General features: G+C 41.2%; 1 protein-coding gene across 5 annotated transcripts in view; it reads left to right on the top strand.

The window, feature by feature from the left end:
• Positions 1-27,630, top strand: part of LOC126919906 (uncharacterized) — a 303,683-nt gene that overhangs the window by 175,215 nt on the left and 100,838 nt on the right. For all 5 annotated transcript variants that reach the window (XM_050729613.1, XM_050729590.1, XM_050729594.1 and 2 more), the window contains exons 6-7: positions 5,975-6,064; positions 26,026-26,143. In XM_050729613.1, the coding sequence (XP_050585570.1) occupies positions 5,975-6,064; positions 26,026-26,143 (208 nt within the window). The remainder of the gene's footprint in view (positions 1-5,974; positions 6,065-26,025; positions 26,144-27,630) is intronic.

The raw sequence follows: 27,630 nt of genomic DNA on the forward strand, positions 1-27,630 counted from the left end.
GCATTCGATCGGCGCTTGTAAAACTGTAAATTCCGAACGAGAGAAAAAGGGAACTGGATGGCTACAATCCGAAATTAACGCAACCTTTCAATCGATCCGCTCTTTCAGCCGATCCATTGTCATCGAATCAAGGCGTACGAAATTGCGGACCGAACCCGTTCACCGCGAACAACAGTCACGCGTGATTAATACGTAACGACTACAAATGACTGCAACGAAACGGGACGCACCTCGGATCGACGGGTTGAAGAACGACACCCGTGAAAAACCGGTTCCAGGTTTGATGCATTAACGTGCATTAACCTAAATTCGACTGGTGGCCACGGCACGCGGAACGAAGTCGTTTCGTTCCTCCGACCAATCTTGGCCCTGATTGACCCGACGCTGAGGCGAACCGGTAGCTCGACGGACAAAGTGCCGTGAAATGAAGCGATTAGGTCCACCTGATCGTTACGCTCCGTCTGTAAAAACCAAAGAATCCCCGTCGTTGCCATACCTCTTTCGTCCTCGTTGTCAGCGTATTTCCCTGCCAACACGTTCACTGTTATTTCCAACGCTTGCTACATGTTTATGGGACAGCGGTAAAAAGTATGGTTACAATTAAAGCGAAGAATCAATTCTGTACGACTTGTTGGTGAAGTCGTAGCAAGATTCGAGCATGCTGTCGTTAAAGGTTAAGTGGAACCTTGATTATTGGACAGAAATTTTAATTGTTGTTTGATTAGTTGAATTTTCGCTATTCGTGAATGTCTTTTAACGTGAGATTAGTGGAATAAGTAATGAAGAAAATTGGGAACTTCTATTCTGCGTAATTCTGGAGAAGGTTAGGCACCGTGTAAATTGTGCGATCTTTTTCTTTGTACCCTTGAATGTTTTCGATTATTATTTTGTCTTTATTCAATATAAAAATATGCTAAAATTTATATATTCCATAATATACCTAATGACCAGTATGACTAGTATACGTAGACGTTTATGTCAATTTATCGCAATATGGTTTCTCCATAATTGGGCAATACATAGTATATGAATAATTATTTATCTCCTTATGGAATTTTCCATAAACTTTAGCGAGATTGAAAAGAGAAATTAAAGAAAGGAGCAGAAACTACGATTTCGACAGATTTCCGAATTCGTTGTCAGTGATCATCTTTGATTGAAATACTTTTTAAATATTCTATATATGACTGTCATCATCGTCTTCTCGATCAACTGATTTTTGAGAACAGACGAATTCAGCTGTTCTTCGCGTTTCAAGAAGCACGACACCGCAGCACGAAGTCGATAAAGGCTTCCTCCGGAATCAGGCTTCGGTCTCGTTTCTATGAACAGAGCAGCGGCAGCAGCTGCATCCGCGACACCGTGTGCAGCAGCATCCGATTGCGTATCAGCGACCTCGATCGTCCCCCGTGCATTCCCCTTTCCCTCCCTTGTCCTCCCCCACCCTTCCATTCAGATCATTATGTCAATGATCCCGGCCAGATCCAGGAGGAGGAAGCACGGCTACGCGAAGCTCATCCGCATGCATCGAGCCTGAACTTCCTGATTCCCTTCGTCACGATGGCTAATTCGCCCCATGTTGAGAAACGATTTTTACTATCGTTGCTAAACTAATTCTATAGCCGTATATAATATTAGCCTTAAACAGGTAATTCAGTTTCTATTTCCTGACGTAGATACAGAGAGGATAAGAAAAGTTTTCAAATATCTAAGATTAGAATAGCTTTGTGAATTAGCTAGTTTTGCGAATGTTTAAAGATTATTTAAGTTGGAATACCAAAAGTGACAATAAAATTCTTTTAAGGACGAGACTGTAAAAACTACTTTCCTTGAGAGACAATTAATTTAAAACGTTTATATCTGGAATATTTGGAAATTAGAATATCGGAATTGTGAGGTAATAGTAATAATCCCTTCGGGATACGAAGAATGCAGGAGAATACAGAAGCAATTTTTGGAAAATATTTAAGTCTGGAATATTCGAAATATTTTAAATTACAATCCCAGAATATTAGGTATAGAAAAATTGATCAATAGTTCCACCAGTTCTTAGAACAATTGACTGATCCTGGTGGAAAATCAAACTCGGAGGACCGGTTCACCATAAAATATCATCTTAAAATAGACAGTATCGCGTGTTCCAGGCCTGTTTCTCCGCAAGAAACCTCCCTTGAAACCGTTCTGTACTACGGGCAGCGAAGCTGGCGTCGTAAGCAAGCGCATCAGCTGTTTCCTTTGCGTGACGTCGCGCAATTGGCACAGCTTGTACGATCATTCGGAAAACCGAACGATCGTTGACCCACGCGATGCCAGGTTTCTCAGATCTGCCTTCTGCGTGCGTGTGTGCATTGGAAATTAGAAATCTTGACGTTGACTGCCAAGCGGACACCGTGAATCCGCTCGACTCGAGCGCACTTTGCATATGTCCATAACGAGTACTCGCTGTGGATGGTAATTAGATTAGTAGCAACTAATAGCTCGATAACTTGGTACCAAGTGTATACGAACGAAGATTAAAATCGGGTGTAGGCGTGCAAATTGTCGTTAGAAATCGTCAATTATTGTAAGAAGTTTTGAAAAATTGTAGCGATGATGTTAGAATATGATAATTACTTATGTCATCTTTTGCGATATGTAAACTTATGGATGTCATTTGCTTCTTGACAATTGAACATTAATCGTATACTTATGCAATGAAATTAAGGAATTAACAAGCGAAGTTGATCTTCTTTGGCTTCCGAGACACTCAAAATGTACGTAGAATTGTACATGTATTAACCTGGAGGGTTACAAGATTTTATTCTAATTAACGACATTTCGTAACAGAAGCAGCACAAATTAAGACTTTGAATTAGTGTTTTTCTTTGTATCTTAATGGTCTACCATCTATTAGACACTCTTCGCGGAAGTTTTCTTATGTAAGTACAATCAAAGACCCTCCGCATCTTCTCGACAATCGTTCGCTCAACACTTTTAACTACAATCATTATGAAACTCTCCAATTGCAAATTGCAAACACGTCTTAATGCGATTTCAAAGTGAGAAACAGCGATGTTCGTTTGTTCAAACGAGCAACGGACGATCGGTGTCTCGGAATAAATTAAGACGTTGAGGCAGCCACTAATCAACGACATGTCGGATCGACGTGAAAGAAATGACGTTCGTATCGCGTTCAACAGTCTCGATCATCGAAATCGTGTGCACCTGGTTTTCTCGCCCTTTCTCTTTACTCGAGCTTGTTTTCTATTTCACTTTCATCCTCGATCGTCTTACGAGCTTGCCGATTTTTCCATCGTTTCGCGACTTTCAGTTTTACGATCTTGACCGTTTCACGCTGCTTCTGCGTTACTTTAAGGCTGAGCGAAAGGATTCATCGACATGTTTTTGATATCCGAAGAGTTCCGTAAATTCTACTGATTTTAATTGTCCAATTTAATATTCTTCTGACAATTCAATGGAGATTTGCATCAATTTATATTCCCATTCTGTTATGTCTTTCTCTTCTTCAAACCTAATTTATTGTAGAAAATTTAAAAGTCGAAAAATGTACAAATGAACGGATTTGCGTAAGATCGCAGTAATAATAATTACCATCATCCCCGGATGTTTCTCTACTTTTTCCATTCTTTTTACTTTTATATTTTTCTCTAATCTTTCATTTTTCACCGATCTTTCCGCTCATTCATCAGTCCACTCCCTGATTCTTTCCATAACAAGGGAGATAAACAGGAGAAAAAAGAGCCGATTTCACGAGACAGTTAGTAATAATGATCGACGAGTTCCATGAAAACGACAGTGATAAGTCAATGATAAAAGAAGCGATTCCTTCACCCCTTATCGTCGATGTTTGCCCTCTTTGTTCACGAGCCCTAGTTCAAGCTCTCCCATAACTATGATGCAGTGGCTTCATTGTCTTGCGAAACTGTACAGCCTCGTTATCGCGTAATTAACGCCTCCGCATAAAGTGTTTGACCGTTGAAATTTGCGTGGTCGTTTCGCAATCGTACGAAACGTGAGATTAAAAGACTCACAGGAAGTGTATAACTGATTTGATATTGAAGAACTTTAGGTCTTGGTTACATCTTTGTTCTCTGCGTCTTTATATCGTGGTATTTGGTAATGTAGCATCGTGGAAAATTTTTCAAAGAAAAAAGCTCTTTAACTTTGTCGACAACTAACTGGTAACATGTAAAATTTGATTCTTCTCGCAACTTGAATTTTTATCGATTAAGCTTATGACTGAGACTAATGAAAAATTTAGTGGAAAGGCTTTTAGAATTTCTGTTTTTGTCCCGTTATGTAAATCAAGATTGCCTACGTATACATATATCCTACATCAATAAAATGTGCAATCAATGTCTCGGTGTCGCAATTTACATCGACGCAAAGACATTAAAAGCAAATACGTAATTACACAGATCCGTATCTCTTCCTAATACCAGAAACATTCAGAAAACACAGAATCCGTATTCAAATATACAGGCAAGGAGTTAACTAAGAAAAAAAAATCACATCTAATTTACTCCATAATTTCTCCAGGACTCATCTAAAAATTCTCGAATCGAATATCCGATAGATAACGAAAGATCAGAACCTTCCCCTTCCAAAACGAATTTATCGGCTGCATGATCACGAAAGCACAATAAAATACCAGCATCGAAATTCAATAGTAATTCGCCGGTCCATAAACAATTTCACGATGCTTAAATCATCGACACGATGTTCGTTTGGTTTGGCTGGCGCGGCGCGTTCCTATTCCGCGATTCGAATCTCGCCGCGCGGCGTAGCGGTACTTTCGTAGGGGATTTTTGCAGTGTGATGTTTAGCCGCGGAGCGAGCCACAATAAACCATAAACTGTGGCCGCGGCGCGGTCGTTTTAATTGCCTGCAATTAATTTGTCCACGTCGCGCGATAGAAAGTGCATCCCGACTGGTCGAACGATCGTTCGAAGGTGAAAAGGTACGCGTATCGAGACGTTCACCTTCGATCGTTCGATCGCCAGTCGAAGATGACACCTGCAGGTTAAAAGGTGAGATTATCGGAGGCTCGAGGTCAAATTAGCAAGTACTTGCAGTGGAAATTACGCGTAAGTGTGGGACATGTCCTTAAATGGAAGCGTTATTCGTTGCGAAATGGAGAAGTTTGTGCGTGATGTATGGCACTATAAATCTAAGTTTCCGGCATTTGCGTTTGGGATGCTAATAATTTCTGAATTCGGGATCTATGGATTTTGAATCCAAGGGCCTCCTACGGCAATGCATGCTAGAAGTCAGTTTTAGAGATATTTATCTGATTCTTCAAAACGATTAAATTTGTTTGACGGGGAAAAAATTTAATAATTAATTAACTTAACGTTCTATCATCGAATACCGACTATTGGATTGGCAACTAAGTGATTGCGGATTTTGTCATTAGGCGGTATTGACAAAATCCGCAATTATTTAGTTGGCAAGTATAACATTTGCGCGAGAGAGAAAGTATTATGTAACAATTAATAATTTAATATTACGTCACTACTTAAATCCCAAAGTGCGAAGCAAAAGTGAAACTGTAGAACCTCCGGTACGACAATTTCCGTCCCTGTCCTCCAATTTGTACGAATTTGTCAGGCAGACAGGCGAAGGTATACGAGCTTGGGCACGCGAAACGAATCGGTGGTGTTCGTACGAGTTTTGCGATAGGTCAGTTGGCATTGGGAGCAGCGCACGGCTGAAACACTTCCTCCGGTTTTTGAATCGGGGTTGAGAAAGTTATTCGATATCCTTTCACGGATGGATCGCGGTCATATTTGTGCAACTGTCACCAGAAGGGACACTTTATGCAAAACCTCCCGTATACGTAGCATTATATCAGATTACCAAAATCTGCTGGTGTACGATTCCGTTCGTCGATTGAGATACAAACGCGAGCCTTGGGAGATCGGATTCGTAAAGGATGCGGGAGTAACGAGATCCCTGTTGTCTCCTGTTTCAGGAACGAAAAAGAGAGTGGACGACGTGGTAGCGCCCAGGACCATTCACGACATACCCGAACATGTTCTCACGTGCGGCCTCACGCTTCCTGGTAAGTCTTACAGATTTACCTTTTTATGATACTCTTTGATACGAAAGAGTTATTCTTTCTTTTTCCTTTTTTTTTTTTTTTTTTTTTTTATTAATTCGTCAAATTAATTTCAATATCCTTTGGCTGATAAATAACAAAAAAAAGGAGAAAAATATATGGGAAGAACCTAATTAGAATTCTTCACAGACACCATTACCGAAAAGTAAATTATAAAACAATTACTATGAAACAACTACTAAAGAATTACATCCTTGTCATTAATGTTCTTAAACACACTACATACATCCCACGTTTGCCCCAAATTACTATCTCGACTCATAAACAAGCATCGCCTCCTGTCTTTCAAATTCTCCATAATTCTAACACAAATTCCTGGCCGACTTGGTCATTAAAATTTCCATTAAGCGAGGCTCGCGACACGCTGTCTTCGCGAGAAGATAACTCGCGTTGACCGCGAAGGAGTATGCGGAAGCCAGGGCACACCCACCGCCACGTGGGCCTGTAAAGCCCGGTTCACACGCCTCCGCATCCTCGGCAACCGTGTCTATTTACGTGCTTGAGGACGCTTCTCTCCGTTGCTTATCGCCGCGTTACCACGTCCTTCCCTTTCTTTTTTCCCCTCTTTTCCTCTTTCTACGGCACGTTCTTCCTTTCTTTGCGCGTCCTGTTTGTCCTTTCCTCGAGGCTCTCTCGCGGAAGTCTAACTGTATTCCTGCGGCGGTACTTTGTCAACGATTAACCGACCAGGGAATAAAGGTGTCCGTGCAGGGTTTCCTGAAAGGACGGCATTGTGTGGCGAAGGAAATATGTGGGTCGGAGCAGAGAGGCCAGATATACGCTGGCTTTTCGAGAGGAAGTTGACTTACTTGGGGTGGGACGCTTCGTTGCGTCGTTTGCGAGGGAAGGATCGTCTTTTTATGAAGAGGGGGTTTTTAAAGAGGATCAGATACGAGGGTGGTGAGTGTTTCATTCTTTCAGGGGGATCTTGACAGGTTCTTTTTTAATTTATGAGGGTAATTCGGATAGAAAAAGAGGAAGAGTGCAGTGTATTTTTCATTTTGTGTAATTCAATTATCCTCTAACTTCGAAAGTTAGAATATAAGTTAAATATTGGGGCTAACTATGATCTACTAATTGCATGAAATCATCGACGAACGTTCGAAGTAATCACACACGAAAGCGTCCATCCTTTCGTTCGCGTTTAAAAATCATTCTCTACTCGTTTATGCGCGCACTCGATTTCGATACCGTGACTTTCCACGCGTGCAACGATTCCGAACCATTTCATGTGTGCGCATCCATTGCCTTCCTCTTTTGGAACGCATAATTTCCTCGCATTCCAACGTTCCCTCGCTACAACGTTCTCCACAGAGCGTTTCCAATATCTCGTTGTTAAAGAGTAGAGAATCGTAGGAATCGTCTGCTAATGCGACTAATTCGAAAAGAAAACAGCGTAACTGTACTTTCTCGTGATCTTTATTAAACGTCCCGCGGATCGAATCTCTCTTCTCTCAGTTCCATCGTCTTTTATTGAAAATATCACAGCGACGCTTCCTTTTTTTCTTTTTTTTTTTTTTCTTTGCTCGAGCATCCGCTTTCTCTTTGTAGATGCCTCTTTCGCCATTTTGTCTCTTCTTTCTACGTAAAAGTGTTTCCTGTTTCTTCTCGGCGAAACCTGTAATTCCGCAACCGATTGTGTCTCCTCGTTCCATGGCCGTTTTCATCGACGCGCGTGTTAAACGGCAAACAAAATGAAAAAGGGACACTCGTCGTCTCAAGACAGAGAGGAAGACAGAGGAGAACACAAAGCGGAAGTCACTGTGGAATTCAATTTTAACGAAATGTCCGTGAAACGGTTTCTGCGTTCCTTCTGAGAACGAGCCTCGTGTTTCTTCGTACGAGCCGAGAAATTTCATTGAGACCCGAATTGCGAGGGAAGGATCGTTGCATTTGTAAAAAAAAATCCTTCTCTATATTAGTTTTTCAAAGTATATTGTGTGTACAGCATGACGTGACTCATATCGGGAAAACAGTTGTTTGCTAGTTTGTTTTCTGATCGTTGGGAATCCTAGGCCTGTAATCTTCCATCGTTCGCAGGAACGTTTTACCGTGTTATTAATCGGTCTGCGAATGCTGTAGTAAAAACGAAGCTACGTATTCAACCGGTGGTGAATTTTTTAAACGCACGAACAATTACACTGTCGCCGTTAGCGTAGAAAGTAAAAGACAAGGTGGCCCAAAAATCCGGGAACGAGTGAAAGGAAAAGCGATTTTACGCCTTTTAGTCTCTAAATTAAATTGACTACTCTTCACGCATATGTTCTGTAGCCTATTCGCAGATATGAAGTATCATGCGGCAAATTATAAGATGAATCTCTCCGTATTTTTATGAACAGTGATCATAAATCTTCTACCTATGGGAGACTTAAAGACACGGAATTCATGAATTTTGGACTCCGAGATACGTTTCTTTGATACTTAACCCTGAATTAAGATATTCTTGTATTCCATTGTTCTTAAATTATCACGATTAAAGGATGCTCATAATACTCTTAAATTATCTGCGAATTTCCCGTTAAGGCAATGTAAATAGTCTGTCGGTACAATAGATCATGCACTTATTTTTCAACCCTCTGTGAAAACACGCCTTTGTTCTTTGTTGCTACCCGAATAATTGTACAATTAATCAACTTTATGTCAATTACGAGTGTTTCTTGCTAAAAATCTCAACTCTGATCCTTGTATATTTTCCCGGCAGCTCATCACTCGTAAGTATCTGTTTTTCTTTAATCGAGTCTTCTCAGTTAATTAAACGCGAGCATTTCCTGCGTGCACGGATTTCGCACGACTTATTTGTCATCCTACGACAGGATTCGCACGCTTCCTCGTTCTCGTGCAAAAATTATCGCTCGGTTACATGCCATTATCTTCCCCATTATCCCATTATATGCCTTGCCTGACTGTTATTACATCCGATCGTTAGACGCAGCTAGAAACTAGGAATATCTACATTCGTGTCTATTTTTGGTAACAAAGACAGTTGTATAGTTGAACGTATTCTAGCATCGTTGAAAATATACCATACAATTCTTCTTATATTCTTGTAGGACGAGTAAAACATTAAAATTGATGAGTGAAAAGTTTGATTAATAGCATATCGTAATTGAATACTCGATTAATTGATACGTGCTCCAGTTCTAGATATTTTGTATTAATCATGAGATTAGTCTTCGCATAGATCTAGAACAATACTTTTCATTCAATCCAAATTAAAACACCAGATTACAGAACATCATAAATTAAACAGCCTAAGAGGGTTTCAAATCATGAGATAGTGCCAGAATGCTTGACGATCGCGAGAGGCAATTTTAACTTCCAGAGCTTACTTGCTACGACGAACTACGAACAATCGCGAAACAATTCGAAAACTAAGCGCACGTGTGAGCACATCATTCCGCGCGAGCTTTCCTCAACCAATAGCCAAGGGAACCTAAAGTGGTTAACTGTAATCCCATAGTTGGCAAAGCAACAGTCGCTTTGTCGCCGATTAGCTAGTTGAGAACGCGTCCGTTTGTCCAAAAGAGGCGGATCTAGCGAGAAAAAGAAGAAGCCGGCTGCGATGGATTACGAGGCCGGATCGACAGAAAGAATCGATCGGCGTTTCGTGTCTTGAAAGTTGACCGCGCTCGTCCAATCTACACGTGTTCGCGAAAGTATTCATGTATTCGCTACTCGTGCCATAGTCGCGGCTCGTTACACTGTTAATTAAGTCTTAAAAAATTGCATACACGTTCAATATATTTATAAAAATGTTCCAAGTGTAAAATGCCTGAACACTTTCGTATGTCCGAAGAACGTTTCCTCGCTCGGAGGCGTTCGAAGGATCGCGAAACGCACCTTTAACACGCCTTTAACACGCCTTCGTTCGCTCTGATTTCCACCACTCAGGCAAAATACAGTCTTCGGTCGCGCGATTAAATCGAATCAGCCGTCTAAACTCTCCGTCGAGTTATTAGTATTTAGTTGCCGTTTCCTGTTCAATTAGGGATGCCGTTTGAAAATTACATCTCGTTGCGGGAGAAATCTAGATAGATAATCCATGTTAAATTCGCGTCGATCGCATGGTCTGCCGTTCAACGATGAGCAAATCGACGATGAGAAAAGGTGTTGGAGGGGTATAGTGATAGCGATAAGAAATACGAAGTTACGTGATTGGATAGAAATTGGTAGGGATAATTGGAGGTGGGCGGTGCCGAATGTTTTAATATCGGTGGTAATCGAGTAATGAATTAAGAAAGATAAAAATATTACGCCGATTAACGCTGTCTTCGCGTTTCGTTTCAGTTATCTGCTACATCATGTATAGTTTCGAACTCTAGTTTCGTTCATATGGTTGAACACGTTAGGTCGTCCGAAAAGTTTCTTTCGTTTTATAAGGAAATAATGAATGCACAACATTTTCCGTTTTACATTATTTTATCGAATTGCGTATGATCCATTTTGTTTTATCAAGATAAAGATCACAACATTCGACAGATTAGGTTTCATGTTTGTATAAAGATGAATCGTTGTAAAAGAACGACGGTACGAGAACGATAAAGCAATAAATAGCTTGGAACAAAGATCTTTATTAATATATTCTTGGTAAAAGGTAATTATCAGACCTGCTTCACTGTTCTACCGAAAGTGTATAAGTCTCAGGCGTGTGCTAAGTCGTTGGTTATCCGTGAACTTTTCGAGTAACGATAGAATATCATGCAGAGCGGGGTTCGTCGGAAGATTATCGAAGTCGCCGGGTCAACGGCTTCGCAAACATCTTTATTGTCGAACGAGCGAGCGTAAAGAGCCGATCGCTTTCACGTGTAAGCTCCTTCGGCTAAATTACGCGCTCGTGTGCTCGAGCATGAATTAGATGATTTAGCTTGATCCGTGCTCGAGCTAGTGGAGCAGACCTGGTCCTACCCTTTCCTGGAGAATGGCTTCCGCTATCGCTGCTTCGAATTCAAAGACAGTAGAGAGCAAAATCTTCGATTTTAGCTTGAATAAAATTAGATATAATGGGCATTGAATTATGAAATATAACGTAAAGGGTGATATTGTGATTATTTTTCCCCAATTGCAAAGTAAAATCGACAGAAGTATTAATTCCACAGTTTTCTTTTTTTCAATCTCGAAATATTGAAATATTCTTTACGCTTTGGGAAACAAACTTACTATACTTGAGAATTATATTTAATCTAAAATTCCTTTTCTTTCAATGGAAAGAGTTGCAGAAAAGAAAATGATGAATGTATGGTACGATACCTGGTGTTAATCATCCTCTGCGCGATCAAACCGCGACTGTTCAATGGAATGTTTCGCCTCGCAATGCTAACCAGCATGAATCGTACCGAAAGACATTCCTGGTATCTTTCAGTCAAGTCTTCGTGGCATCTCGCGTGGGTGAACCACATAGTCCGCGACACCTTCGAAAAAATCCGCTGGTCGCGATAATTTATCAGACGCGGGGATCGACGAAAATTTACGTTCCCTTTGCGGATAACGACGAGTTATGATAATGACCGCTTTTATGCAACAAACGGGCATTAGACTAATTACCTATGCACGGTTTGCGGTACTTTGTTCATTGTACTGACCGTGGACAGCGATAATTAAAGACCTTTTCACGGCCTGTTCGTTATTAGTTGTGGCTCGTTACCGGTCAATTTATTATTGGATGCGAATGCACTTTTTAATCGAAGATATATGGGAAGCTCTTTGCTATGTTTGATTATGACAAATATTACAAAAGTTTAGAATGAATCATTAAATTAACACCGTTATCTGTTAACAGCGAGTCACTTAATTAATATCTTAAAATTAAAATCAAGAACTTAATCACAGAATGTAGACACAAGAGATTGAAGAGTATTCTATTATATTGAAGAGTATTCTAATATAATCGTGAAATATATTACTAGCAAAGCTTTGTAAGAAAAGATATAAATTACGAGCTGCCAGTGTTGATAAACTATCTTGCATAATATTAACAAGTTTGGCAATAGAACAAGTACAATTCTGTAATTTCGTATTGAATATAACAATCAATTTGTTTATAATTATAAATACTGATGAAACCGCTTGTTTCTTCTACTCCATCTGAAATTATAAAAATAATTAGTATAGCCAAGGTCTATAACCTACAGCTCATTTGTCAATTCGGTAAGATCGCTAGTTAGCAAATCATCGTACAAAATGTCCAAGAACTCGGCCCGAAAATACATTGCATCGTCGTACTTATACCAATCGAAAAAACCAAGAAGAAGCGAAAAGATGGAGCCCAATCGCGGAATAATAAGCTTATGATTAAAACCGGTAAATGCACGACTGAAACGGAACATTGTAATTTTCGATACTCGATAATCACACGGATTCGGGCGTCGTTTTAGGTGGCGCACGCTTCGGCTACGTGAGCAATTACGCGCAGAGCAAAAGCTCCGGGATATCGTGCACGCAGCCAGAATTCAGGGTACGACCCAGATCCCAAGCCGTTGTCAGGCTAAGATTTCGCCGAGGCCAATCGATAATTCTTCGCCAGACGATCGATGCGCCTCGCCCGTATCGACCGCTATTATTCGTCGCGTGGATTTTCTACGCTGCTAATTGCTTTTATGGGAACCGCGGATCGAGAAAGTTGCAATTTTACCATCTGCTTAAAATTAAGTTTTTGATCGATGATCCATAATTTTAGGAAGTAATAGAGTGAAGAAGGGTGAAATGGTAAAGATGGAAACGTGAATTTTGAAGATTAACAGTTGGAAGTGGCAAGTTCCAAAGGGTTTGAAACAACAATATAAATTTTGATACGATTACATTTGTTTGATACTTGATTTATAAAGAATCGTTTATTGTTAGTTTTCTGCTTTGACATACTTCTATCGAATATTATCTTCTATAATTTTTCTTAAATAAAATCGATCGTCTGTTTTTATTCTAGAACCATTAAGACGTTTAAAATGATGTTTCGAAAGTTTCAGTATGATGAAGCTGTATCGATTATAATCATCTACTCGATCAGACATCCTAGTTAGTAAAATACAAATCTTATTTCTACTTCTTCGATGGTATGAAAACGGTCTCTGAATAGACTTCATAGAATCTTATATCGAACCTTATTCATTCACCTGATCCTTGAATTCAAACTGACCCCGTCATGGTTACTGAAACATAGAACTATCGCCTAATTAATCACGCGTTGTCGTGTACGCGCTTTCGTTCAATTATTCACGTTTCTCGAGGAAGCGTCGAGAGGCGTCGAACTCTCGAGTGGCTCGACCTCTCTAAACGCTCGAGAAATTATTATCTGATCAATCAGTGGCGTGATACAGCGCGCCGATCAATCGGATCGAACCTGGTGTTTTGCAGCGAAACGATCGCAGAATAATCGGTGAATTAATCAAACGGCGAATTATCGTGCGATCGAGGATTCTATTAATCAGACGATCACGGCCATGGCGATCGTCTTATTGCCTCGTTACGGGACTTATTGTCGGCCGGCCGATCTCTCTAATCGGCGGCGAGATGAAAGATGAAATCGTCAGCCTGGAACTGCCTAATGAGGCAGCTTCTATATCAATAATACATATTCTACATAGAAATCTCATTTTAATTTCCGAATTTTATAATTTCAACAATCTTATTCATTGGAAATTCTTATTTTACATTTATCGTATTTTTTACTTCTTGATCATTTCAGGAAATATTATAACGCAAATTTTTTTTTTTCTTGTCACTAGTTTTCACACCTTGGGTGTCTCCCACGTTTTTTCACTGAATATCTATGGCGGCAAGAGACTTTTAAATATTGACTTTTTAACGCCTATACTAGCCAATTCGCAGAATTGATTTCTTTAAATACATATGCTTGGAGAATAGCGTGAAATGAATAACCGGTCCTAGGGTCAGCGACCGTGGTCGTAAACACTCGCGATCAGCTGATGAGATGTCTATCTTTAAGATCACGAGTGTTCCAAGAAATATACATTACGGTACTGGTGGCCCGTTCGTGTAAGTACGCAAATATAAACGTGCACTTTCGATGCTTGGTTCAATGACTAACATCTCTCTCCTTTGTTAACATTTGGCAAAGACATTATGAGTCATTGACATATAGATTGCTCTCAAAGAAACCTATTTAACTCTCTTATCTTATAATAAATGCATTTTTTAACTCTTGATTAGCATCGTAGTGTCACGAGTACTCCAAAAAACAAGTAACTTATCTAAACAATTCAAACGAATAGCACGCTACTTATATTCGTCATCTCCACGCACCATCGTAGCCGCACGCTGTCGTAAATTCTCGAATCACTTTTTCGATTTTCTCCAAGCTGCAGTCGGGAATCAGTTTCCGCGTTGGACGTTTACGAGCTGCTTGGCGACGAATAATCCGCGCGACGTAATTGCTACGTGCGTCCCGGCGAGACACGCCGCGTTTGCGTGGCAAACGTTTACTGGTTGCCGGCGCGGCGCAGCGCAACGCGACGCTTTGGTATCAGCCGGTGCAATTAGCGTCCGCGAACGATTCATGTCGGGTTAATAAATTGAAAGGACGCAGCTGACCCACGATCGGAAGCACGTTGATCGCGGATCGAGCGTGACGGAGGTGAAACGATCGAGTATAAATTCCTTTCTGTCGGGTTTCTAATCTGGTACCGGTTACGACTGCTCTTCCATTTCGTTGTCATACTTCTGTAATGATTCTTCTTATTGGTATATCGCCTTGCATTCGTGTAGATTTAAGTTATGGTAATTGAACTGTGGTAAAGAAATACAATACAAGATGCGATTCGCCATTAAATTGGCATCTGCTTTTCTCTTTTATATAATCAAGAATATTGTATGTACCATAACAATGCTAATATCGGTTATTTAAGTGGGATATGAATATTTCTGATATCAAATTCATTAGCTTCGGTGTTTCTACATTCTTTTCAATTTCATTGTTGCTTCTAAACGACTGGTATATGGTATATCATATCATCGTACAATTTTCTGGAAACAATAAATTCTGTTCAATTCTGGAAACCAGGTATTGCGTACAGAAAAACGGAATATTTTTATAATAGAAATGAGCAGTATATATCGTTGTTCTAATTAATTAGAATAATTTAGTTGTACGAAAAAGTCAAGCAACACTACGAAGCAATTTCAATTATCCTAAACCCAATTCCATTCCTGCTCCTGAATCTCTCCATACGTTTTAACATCTACTTACAACCTCGTAGTTCAAGAGTCGTTGAATTGCAGCCAAAGGATCTTAAATCAAGCTTCGGCTCGGGTGATACACCCAACTACGCTCCAAAGCATTTCAATGACACACAAAGTGCAAAAACAGATGGAACGAGTTCCGACGATTGGAACGTTCGAATCGATATCGATACCATCGTGGTATCTCCAGCCAGCTGGATAATTATCTGACTATCGGATCTTCGCGTCGCGACAACTCTCGAAGCTCGATTACCTCGCAATGACTTATTCGCAGCGTTAATTGCGCCGATAAGCGCGAGCATACGAACGAGCATTGGTTAGTTTGTTTGGAAACTACTTCGTTCCGCTTTACTTGTACTCATTTCTAAGATTTCGTTTTCAATGTACATATCAATATATCATGACTGGAAGCTTTTACAACGTCATATTTTTCAATAAAATTGTAGTGCAAACATTGTGTCTTATAGAGAAATTATATTCTATAAGGTCATATTTTGTTTGAAGTGTTTATTGTTTAAATATATCATTGCGTTTCCAACGTCTCAGAAAATCGACTACATCGTCTTCGTTCTCCTCATTGCGATATTTTTCTTCGATCCTCTTCCGAGGAATTTTTCCGTTACGCCTCCGATATCGTTTTTCTTTCTACTTCAGTAAGTCGCTCGGAGAGTGGAATATCGAGCAGCCACGATCCGACTCTCGATCAACGATCAATATAACTGCAAGAGATACTTTCGATCGCTGCTACGAGCGCAATGTACGCCCACCCGCCGAAGACCCGTTATCGGTTGCTCTTATCACTGATCTTCGCTTCTGGAACGAGCAGTTCCTCGAAACGCCAGAGCGATCTCGTTTCCTCGGAAAATCGTGGCGATGTCTGAAAAATAATCGACCGTCTGCCGGTGTTTCGAGAAGATTGAAAATTTCGAACGTCGAACTGCTCTTTCCATCGTTCGACAGGCAATCTTTTTTCCACACTGAGGCACGTCAAAGGCTTCTATATAGAAGCTTTCAAGTGAAATTGAAATCAGTGAATGGAGCAATACTCCGTAAAATCGAAAGTGTAAGTAACTTTGAAGAAATCATAAAATTTAATGACGTACGAAACGATAAACAGTTCGTTTCATCGATAGGAATACGAAGAAACTTGCAAAAATTCATTCTCATCGCTATTATTAAGATCTATCCTGTCTTCTATAAGAGCTATAATATTTATCATTTCGGTTCTCAAATAATAGTAATGATTTCCCATAGCAGAAGATTATTACGAATCATTAATCATTCAAATATCCACTGGAAACCAAAAGAAATGTTCGCACAACTTCTCCTATTCTCGATTGTTCTAACAAAGCGGAACAAAAAGCATCAGCTATCACCAGTGGGAATCCCATATAGGCTGTTATATGTACACAAAATGTAGAACACGCGCTTTCCCATAGTTGAATCCATTGAGGCGCCTTGCTCTGCGTCGAGAGTGGCGCGTTCCCCGATTAAAATTCGCTCACCAATTAGTAGTTTGATCCCGTTCTGCGTCGGACAGTCTGGTCCGCCCTCGACCCTCCGTTTCTACTCGTAAATAACGAGGATCGCGCGGGCGTGAGACCCGCCACAGGGGCTACGTCGATAGCAACGACTAGGAACGGGACGTCTGAATGCGAAAAAGCTGGCGAACTCTCGAGGAAACGGAGAAAGGCGGGTCTTCGTTCGTTTCATTCAAGCTGCGTCTCTTCCATTGCTCCAATCTTGGCTTTCCAATATCCTAGCATCTATGTGCATTTTCTTTCAGTAAGAGATAATAACGAGAAATAAATAAATCGAAGCATTGCTTGGAATAGAAATGAATAGAGTTGGAGATACGAAAGATAGAATTTTATAGGAATCTAATTATCTCTAGACTCGAAACGTTAATTTGGATTTTTGTTAATGCTTGAAATATATGCAACGTTGTATATCCTTTTTTTTCAATGAAGCATCTTTTTATCTTGTTCTATATACATTTCGTTTTTCTAGTATTAAGGTTTTGCGGTCATATGGAAATACCAATATTATCGAAATTTACAACGTATTTCTCCAGCGTTTGCAATAAGAGCAATAAAATCTCCAGCCAATATTCTCACAGTATAGAGAAACTAATCACAAAACTAATTCTGACGAGTTTCTCAAACAAAAGCCATATAGGATCGACAGAACCTGGTATCAAGCACGAAGCCCAAGATCGTCAGAGGCGCGATCCACGCAGTCTGTACGGACACGTTCGGTACACCAAGCCGCTACGTGATTATGGTTATCACCCAGCCGATTGGATCGAGCGTATTAGCCACGCACGAACTCGCCGCGCGCATTCTAGACCACACTGGCGAGCGACCGAACGAGCGTCTATGTACGTATGAACGTATGGAATACTTTCAGACGAGATCGAGATGAGGATTTCTGAGAAAGTTTTCCGCCATGCTTCTAGTGGCACACGCTCGACCCGTGCGAACTCGTCTCCAGTCGCTTCTTCTTCTTTGATCTTTGCCTTTCTTCGCTTCTTATCTTTTCGCGTCTCCTGTGACGCGACGATTCACTGGAATTCGCTCTTAATTGAGACTACGTTACGTACATATGTCTATAAATAAACCATGCTGATATATCGTTGAACTACTTATTCTTGTTAAAATCGAGATTGACAAATTTTAGCGATGTTCGATCAGTTTATTTATCAAAGTTCGATTTATCAAGGACTCTTATATGTGAAGATCACAAGGTTTTTTTAATTTTATTGTCACCTCGTGATTAAATTTTCAATATAAAACGACTAAAAACTTTAACAGGGTTAAGAATTTTAAGCCACTTTTCTGTAGAATAGGACTGTAATAGAAAATGTGACTTATCGCGTTCTTTCTCTGTACTCTTCGTATTTAGGTATTTTTCATTCTGGACTTTATCGTATTTGAAATCTTCCAATTCGTTTCGAATATTTGCTTCAATTAACATCGATCTAACCAATGCTCTTTTCAAAGAATCATCGCTTTATAGAAAGATTAGAATTTTCAGTACTCAATTGATTCATATTCAAAGAAACTTTAAATTACAAAATGGAAAAAGTAGTGCTCGTCTTGAACGTCGATCGGATTTCTAAGAATCGCGAGAGATCCAGGAATCGATTGGTTAAGAAGGAATTCGAATCCGGATCCTCGATTTGCCGGACGATTGACCCGGCCGATTGAGCTATCCAGGTCGTCGACAAATTACTTCTTCCTAAGTCTAATGTTTCAAACGGCTGCCGCCCACAATTTCATCTCGCGCCGCGAACCTTCCAGCAAATTGCCTCTCCTTTCCGCGGGTTTTCATCTTCCTGCCGTTCGTTTCGCCAAAGTTAATGATATCTTCGAGTTTCCCAGGTTCTTCGTATTTCGTCTTTCTTTTCCGTTCCGATGCAGTTTTTCTTCTCGCGGTTTTAGTCGTTGCGTGCACCGATCGTTACGCGTTTAACGAGCCACTCGGTAACGCGTTCCCAACAAATCCATCCAGAACGATCGACGGATAAAGTCAGGGCGTGGTCCCGCGTCATTTTGGCGTCGCGATGCGCGAAGGGGTCAGCCGTTAGAATGTGTTCCACAGTGGAAACCAATGGAAAGTTTCGATAGAAAATTGCCAGCTCGCTGGGGAAACTGACTTGATAAGAATTGGGATTCTGGTACAGTGATACAGTGGTACAGCTTACTTTTCCTTTTTTCTTTTTAGAGACACTGGAAGATTTATGGAAGTCGTTTTGGGACATGAGGTTTGCGTGTGTAAGGTACATACACGATCGCTATTATTTACGATTTTCTGTTTCTTGCGAAGCGTACATTGTTGGCGTGCGGGGCCTACTGTAAAGTCTCTCGAAGGCCGTGGGATCTTAACCCTTTCACTGATAAACTGTGGCTATACTCATTCACTAGATCTGTGGACGAAGATTGGTTTTATTCGCTTTCCACGATAGAATATTCTACAAAAACGCAATGTTCGCGAAAATTATATTAATATCAATTTCGGGTAAAGTTCCCGCGAGGTAATTTCTAGGCAATCATCGAGCGACAGGATGTATCATATTTCCGTGTGTACGAAACACGGAAAAAGCGGCATTGCGAGGCGCCGTTCGTGCTTTGCACGTCGCGCATGATCGACGAGCGGTACGCAGAAGTCGATAGTCTGTCGAAAGGTGAAAGATCGAAGGTTAATAGGGGTCGAACGTTTTTTATCGCATTACCGCGAATATTCTGGCCTAAGTAGTGAACACGAGTTGGCCTTTGTGCGAAGACTTTCCACAAATAAGATGTTCCCCTGGGTATTAATCAACGCTTAATACGTTCGTTCACTCGCGCGAATCTGATCCGGGATACGCGCGAGCAATTTCCGTGAAATCGTTTAACGTGAACGTATTAGAAAAATTCTAGCGCGGTGTAAAACACGAGAAGATTGCGAAGATTCCATGGATTCCGAGTCTGCGTTAGCAGGCTTGTTTGCCAACAGATCGTCAGAGTGTTTTACAAGATTTGGATTTTTTTAATAACGAAAAGAGAAAATTCGATGTTCGATTCGATGATTATTTAGAAATATAATATCCATAATCTATATAAAATTTAATATTAATGTAATCTATATCTATAATCTATATATAATCTAGTATTTAGATTATAAGCCTAGATTAGAATTCTTTGACGAACGAACGATCCAGAGAGAAATCCCTCGTTCGCTAGACCACTAATCTGTGATTAGACTTCTTCTGATTCCAGCGTCCAAATAGCTGACGCCTGGAGCTCCAGGCAATCGCGTGAAAGTGGCTGTTACTTCCGAAAACCATAAGAACAGAAGAAATCAATCGTACAACAGCAGAACTAAAAAGGAGAAATCCTTTATTTGCTATCCCAGAATCCAACCAGTCAAACCATGCGCAGCTTCCTTTTGTCTAATCCAAACTTTTAATAACAGACTCTTAAAACTAACCTCTAGATAATAAATAAAAAAAAAACTGATAAAATGAAACGAAAGGAGAAAAAGACGAAGAAGGAGAAGGATAGAAATATCCTCCATATGATATCGTCAAATTTCACCTATCAATTTTCAAAATTCATCGACTTGGCTGTCGAAGCGATCGGGCGAATGGAAGGAAACATGATCCAAGCTACCTGTCCGTTGCGGTGTGATTATAATTGCAGATCTGGCATTCAGGGTCGGCATTAGCGAGTGGTGAAATCTTCGTCGCGATTCGCCATGAGAAACGTACAGGGGAATCGATTATTCGGAGAGAGGTGCGCGTATTGGTGCCGTTCAACGACTAATTAAGCGATTATAGCGACTCTCGAGCGAGCTAACGAGTGTTAATCCGCAGCCAAGTCGTGGCCGATAGAGCCAGCGCAGGGTCAACTTGAGCGCACGCTCGCGCGAGCACCGCGATAATTTTACTTATCAGCGTGCTTGGACGAAGCCCCCTCTTTCCGATGGAAACGATCTTCCTTTCTCTTTCTCCCCGTTTAGTTTCCTTCGTCTATTAGTCCGTCTTCAATTAAAATCAATTTCTTCGACACGATGAAACTGAATATTTGTACTCGGGGGCGTTTTCAAGTTGCGACGCATGAATGGCAATGTCGATGAATTGGTAATAGGGATAATAACGGTGCCTCGAGAAAAATATCGAAGATGATTTTCAATGTCGCGACGAATGTAACAGGGAACGAGCTTTCAAACAATCGGTCTTGCGTTGATTTGTTTCTTCTTGAAATCATAGGTGTCGTCTGCAAATAGTAGTCTTTCAGGATAAATAAGGTTCAACAAGTAGTACTAAAATACAAATGACTCGACTAGTTAAGGATAATTTGGCAATTCAAAAGCATGTTTTAATTCAAGAAAATAACAGATTCACGCTTGTAAAACGGTTTTGTGGTTAAAACAAATCTTTGCCTAAATTCCATTTCTTCGATTAAGAGTATGAAATTGTAGAAACAGTCGCAGTCTTCTTATAATTATAGCGTGCAGAGGTACGATATTAGCTGAATTAGATGAATTTATTTATTGATTGATTTTATATTACTTTACCTAAGCGCGGTTCAAAGTAACGATATCGGCGCATTTCTAACCGTTAGTTAACCCGTGCGCACATTCGTCTCGTCAAAGAATCCGCCATCGAGCTTAAAAAAGGAAAAACACCAGGATGCTGAAAGAAACCAACTTATTAAACCTCGCGTACATTCTATCCGCTAGATCCCATGGATTTTTTCTGGCGAAAGCACATCGATTTCCTGGCTCGGTTATTCAAATTACCGTTAAACCGAGCCGCTTGAGGAATCCCTGGTAGCGCGTGTGGATCGTCGGTTACGATGGACGAGCGAGAGTCGCGCGACTGCGATCGTAACGCGCCTGGATCCTCGCGTCCGCAGCAACGGCGAGGCGCGACTAATTAAGCGATTAGCGGCTCGCTAGCGCATCGAGGTATTAATCCGTAGCGTGGTCGCGGTCGAAACGACGGGACACGACTTTGCTTCGTTCTACGAAATAGTAGAAGAAGAAGAAGAAGAGGAAGAAACGTACGAAGAAGAAGACGAAGAAGAGGAGGAAGAAGCCTCTCTCCTGGCTAGATCTTTCTCTGTTAGCGAGCGATCAGCGAGCATCTGGCTCGATCGACGCCAATAATTCAACCGGGTGTCGGTGAATTACACGTTCCGCTACGCCCTGCAGCCCCTTTTCACGGCGCTCGACGTTTTCATTTTAATAGAAATCGATCGTGCTCACAGTCACAGTGTACTCGCGTTATAGCGATGGGAACTGGCGAGCTATATGAAAAAGAAACGTGGATCCATAGAGAGGTAGAAAATGAACGAAGGTGGGGGAGGGGGAAGGGGAGATGAATCGCGAGCGTGCAATTAGAAATCGGGGATCTACGGGGCGGCAATAAATCCAAAAAGCAACACGGCTAATGGCGTACGCGTATTGACGTATCCATCCGACTATCGTTCATCTTTCTCACGAGTCGCGGCGGTACGCATCGTCCGCCTCGCGGCTACTCGCGATCTTCTCGACGCTCCCCTCTCTTGCAACCCTTTTTTTGCATCTGCATCTCCTCCTCCTATTCTTCTTCTTCTTCTTCTTATTCTTCTTCTCCTTCTTTCTTCATTATCATCGTCGTCATTTTCTTCTTCTTGGTTTTCTTCATCTTCGTTATGTTTATTCGTTATTCTCCCTGACTTGCTTATTACTTGGCATGTGAAAAGGATAGCGGATCAAGCGGATTCCTGTCGGCGTGGCGGCGGTTCGCGAGGTGGAGTGGACGCGCGTCGTGAGCATAAGTACGCTTGATTTACGCTAAAAGCCGAGTACTCGGGCCCGGTTCGTTCAATCTTTATCGAGGGGGTAATGCGATGATGATGGACGAGCGACGATTTGTAGAGGCAGAATGCGCGCCACGCCGCGTCGGTCCACGATATATGCGCCTCCGTCGTCGTGGAACGGTTATTATTGTAACTCGATCTCGGGATACGGCGTCGAAGCCGGGTAGAAAGCGCTGGAATTTCGTAGGCCTCGAGTACCATCGGGGGAAACTTGCCGAGGGAATTGTTTTGGAGGGGCGCAACTGGCATTTTAGTCTGTTTCGTGGGAATCGAAAGCGATGAAGTCATTTCGCAGGGGTCGCCGACATGTTCGGCCAGATACCGTGATCGGTCGTTAGAGAATCTGTCGTAGTGAAAGTGATTTTTTCGGTGGAAAATAATTTCACGTTGCGATGACTTGTTTATGTACTCAGGACCATTTCTTAATTTTTTTTTTTTTTTTTTTTTATAAAGAACCACCACAAAAATGCTTCGGAAAATATCGTTAGATTCTCCAAAAACAGTTCTGAACTATGGTTTTAACGATTTTCGTATTAAATGTAATGGCCAAAGTTCATAAAATCTGTGTGTTTTAGAAGAACAGAAGGATCTATAAATTCATTGGCCAAGAGGGTTAAATCCTCTCTCAAACTCTAAGGGATTACAGCAAGTCTGAAAGGTTTTCATTAAGAGAGAACCTCAGTGTCCCAAAAGTTTGATCTCCGTTAATATGCTTTCACCTCGTAACATCCAACCCACGACTTCTCTCCATTATCCATTCTAATTCGCTTCATCTCACTCGTCAACCCTCCGGAGGTTTTGTCTGAACGCAAAATTCCTTCGATAAACGTCCATCTACCGTCCTCCTTCCTTTCTGAATCCTAGCGAACGACTGCGAACGCAAATGGGCGCACGTTTCCACGGAAATACGTGAACGGTCGCCGAAGGCTGCATAGAAAATCGGGAAGCGACCGAGGGAAGAAACGGGCACGGTTAATCGTGTCGTAAACATCGAGAACGGTGCTAGTCGACGTGATTTCTCGAAGCAAGGAAATGCAAGATCGCGCTGCCCGCCGCGACCTTTTTTAACGATCCGGCGCAGCCGCTCGGATTACCATAACCGATCGATTACCGAGCCTACTACGAGCGCGGAGCGGTTTCACCGCTCGATGAAGACGTTAAGGTACGCTCTAGGACTGCCTGCAGCCCAAGGAGGCCGACATCGTCTTTATGTCACGAGGAGCACCACGAGCGTTTTCACACATCGCACTTGGACAGTGTTCGTGAGCCAGACTTTTTTCTTTTTCGTGGAAACGCTTAGATACGTAACATTATTTCTGAGAAATGTCCGGAAGAACGTGATCGTTTGTGCTAATGTAGAAACAGGTAGTTGCGCCTTTATGGAGACTGATGTCGTGTTTCTGGAGACGCGTTTCGTGATTTTCAGCAATAAGGAAGACTTAATGATACGAATGTCAAAGAAGTTCAATCGTAGAAAGATGAAATATTCTAGGATAATTTTGAGGGTGAATGTGTGTATTACGTAGCATAAGCAACAGCAATATAAAGCTTTAGTATTAGGTTGTCTGAAAAGTTTCTTTCGTTTCATAAGGTGATAATAAATGAAAAACAATCTCTGTTTTATGTTATTTTATTGAATTAAGTATCATCCATTTCGTTTTATCTCTATTATTATGTTCGTGCATAATTCAACGAACTAATATAAAACAAGAAACATTGTGCGTCTATAATTTCCTTATAAAACGGGAGAAACTTTTCGAACAACCTAATATATATATACTAAAGAAATTTAAAAATTCCACTTTTTTTATATCGATGCTTCAAACGAAGAAGTATTTTTCAATTTGTTACAAAACTTTAAAGTTATTTTTCTACATCGCAGGAAATTTCTTTCTTCCGAAATTGATCGAAGAAAATTTGTCTTTAGGTAATCAACGAATCGAATTTCCAAACTAGAAAAGTTTCATCTTTATAAGCCCAAGCTTGCTATTCGTTCATCAAAGGAATTGTATACTGTACAACACGTGTTACATGTCAAAAGTGTATTAACACTGGTAACCCGGGAATTCGCAAGCGTACACGAGTTTGCCCACTGGCATTGGGCATTATCATCGCCTTGCCATGTAATCGCTTGTATAACTTACGCCACTATGAATTATCATTAACGCCCTGAGCGATCACCCTCGGGCAGATTTCGAGCTGTTGCTCGTGTGTTCATTCGTAACGGCACGCGTCAGAGGCACGTGATCACGCATGTCAGTCAGCTTTCCAAAAGAGACAAGTTAAGCTTCTCCGGTTTCTTCTTTTCAATAAGAAGATAAAGAATCATTCCATCAGAAATTCGTACATTCTACGCCGAAACTTATTAATATCGAATTATTTTTATTGTTTTCGATCCATTTCTATCCTTTAATGTTAACAAATATCTCAAAGGACAAAACACGACCAAATGCTTACTGAAATGCGTGATTTCTCGATTCAATACTACGTCGGACACCATTTTAAAACATTGAAAATAACTTTCGCTTGCTAAAATGCGGGCAAAACTAAAATATAGAAATTAGAGGATTACAGAAAGATCGAATCTCCATCTAACTCTTACTTCCATATCGATCGCAATTGTTGTCATCGAGTAACGAAAGCGAAACCAACTCTAAGGAAGAACGTGGTTGAACCATCTAAGATTGTATCGCTCATATATCGAGTCTAATCGGTGAACAACGACAAGATCGTTGGTAACATCGGTCGTGCGTCAATCGAACGATCCGATCGACGGCGGATAGCGTCCTTATGTATCGATATCCGATTCCACGATTAAGACAATAAGATTTTACGACGTCCTCTATTTCATTTGTCGTTGGTTATACCAACGATTCGATCTCGGCCCGTGTTTGGCTATTACATTTTCATCGATATACAGAGTCAGCAGTCAAGCAGTCAAGATTTTACCGGAAGATGACCTACTCCGGGTGGCGCAGATAGGCACGGCTAAAAGCCGATCATTTAATAACTTATACGCCAGTTCTCGATTACGATCGACCGTGGTGCCAGCCCGAATCGGACCACGGTCTGTAATCAAATGCTGTTACCGACTTTTATTACGCCGTTAATGCGGGACGATCGGTTCGTGGATTGGCTCGCGAATGCGTCCTGCGTTCCTTGCTATGTATTTTTCAGTCACCAGTGCCTCGGTGTGTGTATGTGTGTGTGTGTTCATTGTGCCGCGAAGAGTAGAGAGGAAAGTCTTTAATCGATACGGTAAATTCGACCCATCTCGAAGCACATCGTTAAGCCACCAATGTGTTTATGGGTTGCACGAACGATTTCAAGGGGTAATTAATTTTTCGAACTTCTGTGTTACAGGTTGCACGGATGCCTACGGCAGACCCGTTCTCGAGTTCGAGGACGAGCCGACCAGAAGGGAGACCCTGTCTGTTAAGGAAGTGTCGTCGTTTCTACTCTACCTCGCCCGTTTGCCCAGGTAATTACGTAGCTGGCTTACTTTTGATTATTTGGATGACAAATTTGTTGTTTCGCGAAATGAACGGACCATTAAGTTATGCAATAAATGACTGGGATTTTTTAGTATGTACAGTCTCGTTTGCATCGTCACGCAATGACAAATTAACTTCACGCTAGCAGAATGAAGTTGACACTGGTTAACTATTTACGTTATAAAGGAAAGTAAATCGTGCCATATCTGTAAAATGTCAAGTGTCGGGTGAATTATGAATGGGAGTGTTCATTAGGTGAAAAGGAACAAGTATCTGTACCGGTAATTAATCATCGGTGTATTTTCCTTTATTTTTAACATTTTTGCCATCTTTCTACTAAGTTTCCTATTTGCTTTTTACGAAACCCGGTTGTAACGAGTTCTATTACTCCTAACGAATTATCTAATATCTTTGTATCCCGCGATAAGAAAACTATGTACAAGCAGACTGTAGAATATATCCAGAAATAAAGACATATTTCGTTACAAGCTACTAGATAGGAAATAATAATTCCAACGTGATACTTCGATAATCGATTTCCGATATTCGATAAGTACTCGCTATGCAGCATCGCCATCCGTATCTTTCACGCGTTACGCTCGAAATCAAGGATATATTGCGATGACCGCTTTTCTCGGCAATCACCGTGGAATAATAACGGCGATTCATTAATCCACTCGGCGAGGAACGAGCTTTCCAGCCGGACGAACATGATCGACGACGGTTTCCGTAATAATTATAATTTTCCATGGCCGCGACATCGACGACACGCCCACCGTAATCACGGACAAGGTGCAAAATCGCGACTTGAATATCGTGCTTCAACTACGAATTTCCTAGACGTCAGAACATGGCCCGTCCCGCGAGACAAATCGTGACGCGGTTATTAATTAACCGAGGGCGCGACGTTTTTTCTAATTAGCCCACTGGGCCGAGGCTAATCGGAATCCAGTTGAAAAATGGCTATCGTTGGTAATTACCGTGCTTGTTGCTCGATAATTCAATTACGCTGATAAACGACCGGCCTTATCGGGATTTTCAATCAATCCATCGTCTCGAAGGACTAACGAGGACCTTCCTCGTTCGACATCCTCTTCACGTGGCTCAGAGTTCGTGAAATTTGTATGATACTTCGACCACGCGTCTAGCAACGTCGATCGTTAGAAAGCTTGCTGCTTCACCGACTGACTTTAATGGTGTCATTAATATTTCCACGAAAACTCTGTCACAATGTCCGTACGTCGACCGCGTTGTTTGCATAAATTCCCAAAGGTGAAACTCTGCCTACGTACAAACGTTCGTAGAAATTAATTTCCATGTTCCGCGCGCTACCTTCTATTCTTCTCTGTCGAAATCGCGAGTTATTATCTCGCGATTTCACACCATGTACACATTGTATTTACTAATCGCTTGTAATTAAGCTGACGAACGACGCGCAGATTGTCTCTAGTCCGGCCCGTACCGAGGTGCGATA

The sequence above is a fragment of the Bombus affinis genome, chromosome 1, assembly GCF_024516045.1.
Source record: "Bombus affinis isolate iyBomAffi1 chromosome 1, iyBomAffi1.2, whole genome shotgun sequence".
Lineage (NCBI taxonomy): Eukaryota > Metazoa > Arthropoda > Insecta > Hymenoptera > Apidae > Bombus > Bombus affinis.